This window comes from Phaenicophaeus curvirostris, unplaced genomic scaffold (genome assembly GCF_032191515.1).
Source record: "Phaenicophaeus curvirostris isolate KB17595 unplaced genomic scaffold, BPBGC_Pcur_1.0 scaffold_493, whole genome shotgun sequence".
In the NCBI taxonomy this organism is placed as follows: Eukaryota; Metazoa; Chordata; class Aves; order Cuculiformes; family Cuculidae; genus Phaenicophaeus; species Phaenicophaeus curvirostris.
The window spans coordinates 27,863-34,849 of NW_027207065.1; the positions used below are offsets into that span (position 1 = coordinate 27,863).

Here is a 6,987-nt window from a genome sequence, read left to right on the forward strand (position 1 = left end):
CAGTTCAGCCCAGTTTCCCCCAGTTCAGCCCAGTTTTCTCCCAGTTCAGCCCAGTTCAGGCCTCTTTTCTCCCAGTTCCCCCCAGTTTCTCCCAGTTTGGATCAGTTTTCTCCCAGTTTGGACCAGTTCAGGCCTCTTTTCTCCCAGTTCAGCCCAGTTTGCCCCAGTTCAGTCCAGTTTTCTCCTAGTTTGGACCAGTTTCCTCCCAGTTTGGACCAGTTCAGGCCTCTTTTCTCCCAGTTCAGCCCAGTTCGGTCCAGTTTTCCTCCCAGTTCCCCCAGTTCAGCCCCCTCACCTTCCCACTCAGCTCCGGGAGACGCAGGAATGCGGGGTGGGGGAGGGGGGCGACCACACCCGGGGCTTTACCTGGAGGGGGGCGGGGCCACAGAGCCCGTTAGCCACGCCCCCTCCCACCTGGATCCCAGGTGCCAGCTCCCATGATGCCCCGCGGCGTCACCGAGAATAAGCATCGCTCGGACTACAACTCCCATGAGGCCCCGCGGCGTCATAGAGAATAAGCATCGCTCGGACTACAACTCCCGTGAGGCCCCGCGGCGCGCGGGGAACCATAACGAGCAGGACTACAGCTCCCAGAAAGCTCCGCGGCACAATAGAGAACCATCACAGCCTGGACTACGACTCCCATAAAGCCCCGCGGCGGCACGTGACCCGCCGCAGCCGCGGACTACAACTCCCGTGATGCCCCGCGACGCCATAGGGAACAGCGACCGCCTGGACTACAGCTCCCGTGATGCCCCGCGCCTCCCGTGATGCCCCGCGGCCGCTTTCCCGCGCTTTTCGCGGCCCGCCATGGCGGCGCTGGAGCCCCTGAGGCGCTGGGCTGGAGCTGAGATGGCGCTGCCGCCCTCCGCCCTCCCCTCCGAGACGCGATCCGCAGGTCGGGACCCTCCGGGGGACCCACCCGAACCCCCCCCCCGGGGTTTGGGGGGGCTGGGGGACACCGGCGCCTCGGGAGAGGCCGGGAATGGGGCGCCCCCCCCCCCCAAACTGTGGGCTTTGGGGTCCCCCTGGGCTGTTTTGGGGTCCCCTGAGGGAGGGTTGAGGGGTTTGGGGGTCCTCTTGAGCTGTTTTGGGGTCCCCTGAGGGAGGGTTGAGGGGTTTGGGGGTCCCCTTGAGCTGTTTTGGGGTCCCCTGAGGGAGGGTTGAGGGGTTTGGGGTCCCCTTGGGCTGTTTTGGGGTCTTCTGGGGTGGTTTGGGGAGCCCCCTAGGTGGGTTTTGGGGTCCCCTGAGGAGGGTTGAGGGGTTTGGGTGCGGGGTTGGGGGTCCCCCTGGGCTGTTTTGGGGTCCCCTGAGGGAGGGTTGAGGGGTTTGGGGTCCCCTTGAGCTGTTTTGGGGGTCCCCTGAGGGAGGGTTGAGGGCTTTGGGGTCCCCTGGGGTGGTTTTGGGGGAGTAAAAATGATTTTGGGGTCCCCTGGATGGATTTAGGGGAGCCCCTAGGTGGGTCTTGGGGTCCTCCGAGGGGGCTTTGAAAGGTTTTGGGGTCCTCTGGATAGATTTTGGGGTCTCGGAGAGGGGTCGAAAGCTTTTGGGGTCCCTCTAGGTGGGTTTTGGGGGTCCCAGCGGGGGGTTGAGGGGTTTGGGGCGGCCTTGGGGTCCCTTTTGTGGTTTTGGGGTCACCCTGGGGGGGGCTTTAAGGTGATTTTGGGGTCCCCTCGCTGGAGATCGGGGTGATTTTGGGGTCCCCCCTCTCCCTGCAGGCTCCGCTTGGGCCCCTGTGCCCCGATTTGGGACTTCGTCACCCGCCACGTCCGACACCCACGGTGAGGGGGGGGGGGACACCCCTAAAATGAGGGGGGGCACCCCCCAAAATGAGGGGGGCCCCCCAATATTGAGGGGTTCCATCTTCACAGGACGGTGCAGAAGATCCGAGGGAACCTGGTTTGGTATCCAGCGCACCCCAAAATCCCAAGGGGGGGGGGGTGTCCCCCAAGACTAGGGGAGGGTCCCCCCCCAAAAACTAGGGGAGGGTCCCCCCCCAAAAACTAGGGTGCCCCAAAAACCCCTTCAGCGCCCCCCAAACCCCTTCAGGCCCCCCCAAAACCTTCAGCTCCCCCCTCAAACTCTTCAACATCCCCCCAAGGGGCCCCTAAACCCTCAGATCCCCCCCAGGTTTGGGGAGGACCCCCCCCAGCCCCCCAATATCTTCGTTGGCTCCTTAACTTGGGGTGCAGGTATCGGCATTTGGAGGAGATGGAGGTGAGGGGGCGTCTGGGGGTTTTTGGGGGGCCCTGAGGGGTTTTTGGGGGTACCTGAGGGGTTTTGGGGGGGTCTTGGCTTTTATTTTGGGGGGACTCAGGGTTTTTGGGGGTCCTGAGGGGTTTTTGGGGTGCCATGAGGGTTTCTGGGAGGTCCTGAGGTTTTTGGGGGGGGGCTGAGGGGTTTTTGGGGGGCCCTGAGGGGTATTTGGGGGCTCTGAGGGTTTTGGGGGGCCCTGAGTGGTTTTCAGGGAGGGTCTTGGCTTTTATTTGGGGGGGACTTGGGGTTTTGGGGGGCCCTGAGGGGTTTTGGGGGGTCCTGAGGGGTTTTTTGGGGGGGTCTTGGCTTTTATTTGGGGGGGACTTGGGGTTTTGGGGGGCCCTGAGGAGTTTTGGGGGGGGTCCTGAGGGTTTGGGGGCCCTGAGGGTTTTGGGGGGGTCTTGGCTTTTATTTTGGGGGTCCTGAGGGTTTTTGGGGGGTCCTGAGGGGTTTTGGGGGGTCCTGAGGGTTTTTGGGGTGCCGTGAGGGTTTCTGGGAGGTCCTGAGGGTTTTTGGGGGGGCCCTGAGGGGTATTTGGGGGAGCCCTGAGGGGTATTTGGGGGCTCTGAGGGGTTTTGGGGGGCCACGAGGGCTTGGGGAGGTCTTGTGCTTTTATTTTGGGGGGCCCTGAGGGGTTTTGGGGGGGGTCTTGGCTTTATTTGGGGGGGATTCAGGTTTAGGGGGGTCCTGAGGGTTTTGGGGGGGGGTGGAGGACTTTTGGGGGGCCCTAAGTTGGGGGGGGGGGCACTTTGGGGCCCAATTGGGGGGGTGGGGCTGTTATCCAAATTCTAGAAGGTTTCGGGGCCCCCCCCCCCCCCATTATTTAGCGGGGGTCGGGGTCCCCCCCCCGGCGGGCGGAGCTGCGGGGGGAACTGGAGCAGCTGCGGAGGGAACTGGGAGCACTGGGAGAGCAGCTGGGGGGGCCAAGGAGGCGGCGATGGAGCTCGGTGAGGGGGGGGGGGTCCTGGGTCCCCTATAGGGGGGTTGGGGGGGGTCCCAGGGTGGGGGGGGGGCCTGGGTCCCCTATAGGGGGGGTTTGGGGGGGACCCAGGGGTGGGGAGGGTCCTGGGTCCCCTATAAGGGGGGGTTTGGGGGGGGACCCAGGGGTGGGGGGGGTCCTGGGTCCCCTATAGGGGGGTGGGGGGCAATGGGGGGTCCTGGATGCCCTATACGGGGGTTTGGGGGGGGACCCAGGGGTGGGGGGGGGGCAATGGGGATGTCCTGATCCACTATAGGGGGGGTTTAGGGGGGGGGTCCCATGGTGGGTGGTGTCCTGGGTCCTCTATAGGGAGGGGGGGGGGGGCAATGGGGGGGTCCTGGATCCCCTATAGGGGGGGCTTGGGGGGGGTCCCAGGGGTGGGAGGGGTCCTGGGTCCCCTATAGGGAGGGTGGGGGGGGCAATGGGGGTGTCCTGGGTCCCCTATAGGGGGGTTGGGGGGGGGTCCTGGGTCCCCTATGGGGGGGGTTTGGGGGGGGGTCCCAGGGTGCGGGGGGCAATGGGAGGGTCCTGGGTCCCTATGGGGGAGGTGGGGGGGTAATGGGGGGGTCCTGGGTCCCCTATAGGGGGGGTAGGGGGGGCAATGGGGATGTCCTGGATCCACTATAGGGGGGGTTTAGAGGGGGTCCCATGGGTGGGGGGGGGTCCTGTGTCCCCTATAGGGGGGGTCCCATGGGTGGGGGGCCATGGGGGCGTCCTAGATCCCTATATGGGGGGTTTGGGGGGGTCCCATGCATGGGGGGGTGCAATGGGGGGGTCCTGGGTCCCCTATGGGGGGGGTTGGGGGAACATGGGGGGGTCCTGGGTCCCCTATGGGGGGGTTGGGGGGGGTCCACGGGTTGGGGGGTGCAATGGGGGGGTCTGGGTCCCCTATGGGGGGGTTGGGGGACATGGGGGGGTCCTGGGTCCCCTATAGGGGGGTTTCGGGGGGGTCCCATGGGTGGGGGGGCCATGGGGGTGTCCCTCACCCTCGTGTCCCCCCCCCCCCAGAGGAGGCGCTGGGCTGGGGGCTGTCCCGGCGGGGGGTGGCGGCTGCGCCGGGCGCTGGAGCTGCGGCTGCTGGGGGGGGCGGTGGCCCGCGAGGGGCGGGGCCTGCGCGAGGGGCGGGGCCTCCTGCGCCCTCCCCAGCGGTGAGTGACCATATATGGAGCGGGGGTGGGCGGGGCCTGACCATATATGGAGAGGGGTGGGCGGGGCCTGACCATATATGGAGAGGGGTGGGCGGGGCCTCCTCCAGCCCCTCTGGGCTGGTAGTAGCAGGGAGGGCTTGACCATATATGGAGTGGGTGGGCGTGCCTGACATATATGGTGTGGTGGGTTGACTGAATGGGCAAATGGGGTGGGTGTGGGCGTGGCTTTACCATATATGGAAATGGGGGGCGTGGCTTCTGGCTGTGCTTGAAGTGAATGAATGGGGCTTTGTGAATGGGGGTGTGGCTTATGGGAGGTGGGCGGGGCTTATGGAAAGGGGGCGTGGCTTGTCCTGTTCCCACAGGCTGGCGCAGGCGTGGCAGGAGCTGGGAACCATGGTGGCGTGGGGCTGGAGCCGCCGGTGCTGGTGAGGGAGGGGCTTAAGGGGACGTGGGAGGGGCTTAAGGGGACATGGGGGCTTAAAAGGAGGGGCTTAGGGGGTGTGGGAGGGCTTAAGGGGCATGGGGGGCTTAAGAGGAGGGCTTATGGGGTGTGGGGAGGGGCTTAAGGGATGTGGGGGGCTTAAGAGTCATGGGAGTTAAAGGGAGGGGCCTTAAGGTGTATGGGGAGGGGCTTAAGAGAGGTGGGAGGGGCTTATGGGACGTGGGGGTGCTTAAGGGGACATGGGAGGGGCTTAAGGGTGTGGGGAGGGCTTAAGGGGATATGGGAGGGGCTAAAGGGTCATGGGTTAAAGGGAGGGGCTTAAGGTGTATGGGGAGGGGCTTAAGAGAGGGGGGAGGGCTAAGAGAGGTGGGAGGGGCTTATGGGGGTGTGGGGGGGCCCAAGTGGATGTGGGGGGCTTAAGGGGACATGGGAGGGGCTTAAGGGGACATGGGAGGGGCTTAAGGGGCATGGGGGCTTAAGAGGAGGGGCTTATGGGGTGCGGGGAGGGGCTTAAGGGATGTGGGGGGGCTTAAGGGTCATGGGAGGTTAAAGGGAGGGGCTTAAGGTGTATGGGGATGAGGCTTAAGGGATGTGGGGGCTTAAGGGGAGGGCTTAGGAGGAAGGGCAGGACTTAGGAGGAAGGGGAGGGGCTTGAGGGCTGGGGGAGGGGCTAATGGCCGGGCGGGGGGCCACTCTGCTCCCGCTCCCCGGCAGGCGTCGGTGCATGCCGCGTGCCGGATCCGCGCGGCGGCACTGGAGGAGCTGCTGGAGCCGCGCCCTGCCGGAGCAGTAAGCCTGCACTCATTACCCTCCGCTCGTTAATGAACCCCATGGCCGGCCGGTACCGACTCCTCGTTACACCCCCAGGGCCGAGGAGCTGATGGCGGCGGCTAACGAGCACTGGCTGCGGGCGGCCCAGGTCGGGGACGGCCCCAAACCCCCATTTTTCACCCCAAAACCCCCTTTATTCTCCCCCAAGTCCCCTTTTATCCCCCAACTCCCCTTTTTTTCCCCCAACCCCCCTTTTTCTCCCCAAAACCCCCTTTATTCTCCCTCAAGTCCCCTTTTATCCCCCAACTCCCCTTTTTTTCCCCCAACCCCCCTTTTTCTCCCCAAAACCCCCTTTTTTCTCCCTCAAGTCCCCTTTATCCCCCAACTCCCCTTCTTTCCCCCCCAACTCCCCTTTTTTTCCCCCCAACTCCCCTTTTTTTCCCCCCCAAGTCCCCTTTTTTCCCCCCGAACCCCCATTTTTCCCCCCAATCCCCCCTTTTTCCCCCCAAACCCCCTTTTTCCCCCCAAACCCCCTTTTTTCCCCCAATCCCCCCTTTTTCCCCCCAAACCCCCTTTTTTCCCCCCCGAGTCCCCTTTTTTCCCCCAACCCCCCTTTTTCACCCCAAAACCCCCTTTATTCTCCCCCAACACCCCTTTTTCCTCCCACCCCCCCTTTTTCCCCCCAACCCCCCTTTTTCACCCCAAACCCCCCTTTATTCTCCCCCAAGTCCCCTTTTATCCCCCAAGTCCTCTTCTTTCCCCCCCAACCTCCCTTTTTTACCCCCAACTCCCTTTTTTCCCCCCAACCCCCTTTTTCTCCCCAAAACCCCCTTTATTCTCCCCCAGTCCCCTTTTCTCCCCCCAACTCCTCTTTTTTCCCCCCCAAACCCCCCTTTTTCACCCCAACCCCCCCTTTTTCACCCCAAAACCCCCTTTTTTCCCCCAAAAACCCCCTTTTTCCCCCCACCCCAGAAGGTGCTGAGCTCGTTCCCCCCTCCGCGGTGCTGTGGGCGCTCGAGCACTTGGCCACCGAGAGCATCCGGCTGCCCCCCAGGCGGTGAGGGAGGGGGCGGGGCTTAACGGAGAGGGGCGTGGCTTAAGGGAGGGGGCGGGGTTTAAGGGAGGGGGCGTGGCTTAAGGGAGGGGGCGGGGCCAATCACCATAGGGTCCCATAAGGGGAACTAGGGGGCGTGGCTTGGCATTGGGGGCGTGGCCAATCAGCCATAGGGACTCATAAGGGGGCGTGGCTTAGCCTTATATGGTCTCATAAGGGGCGTGGCTTAGCCATGGGGGCGTGGCTCGATCTTGGGGGCGTGGCCAATCACCATAGGGGACCCTAAAAGGAAGTAGGGGGCGTGGCTTGACCTTGGGGGCGTGGCCAAGCCCCC

General features: G+C 64.4%; 2 protein-coding genes and 2 long non-coding RNA genes across 4 annotated transcripts in view; all 4 read left to right on the plus strand.

Moving 5' to 3' along the window:
• HAUS5 (HAUS augmin like complex subunit 5) overlaps nucleotides 1–6,987 on the plus strand; it is a 43,139-nt gene that overhangs the window by 26,862 nt on the left and 9,290 nt on the right. The gene's annotated exons all lie outside the window — the stretch shown is intronic.
• Nucleotides 1,715–3,193, plus strand: LOC138735149 (uncharacterized). Its single transcript, XR_011339683.1, has 4 exons — nucleotides 1,715–1,781; nucleotides 1,872–1,904; nucleotides 2,193–2,217; nucleotides 3,084–3,193. It is a non-coding gene; the product is annotated as an uncharacterized lncRNA (long non-coding RNA).
• On the plus strand, nucleotides 4,297–5,607 carry LOC138735157 (uncharacterized). Its single transcript, XR_011339686.1, has 3 exons — nucleotides 4,297–4,383; nucleotides 4,749–4,811; nucleotides 5,543–5,607. It is a non-coding gene; the product is annotated as an uncharacterized lncRNA (long non-coding RNA).
• Nucleotides 5,702–6,987, plus strand: part of LOC138735156 (cuticle collagen 2-like) — a 6,979-nt gene continuing 5,693 nt past the window's right edge. Inside the window, exons 1-2 of the mRNA XM_069883061.1 lie at nucleotides 5,702–5,747; nucleotides 6,572–6,656. Coding sequence (XP_069739162.1) covers nucleotides 5,709–5,747; nucleotides 6,572–6,656 — 124 coding nt within the window. The 5' untranslated portion in view covers nucleotides 5,702–5,708. The remainder of the gene's footprint in view (nucleotides 5,748–6,571; nucleotides 6,657–6,987) is intronic.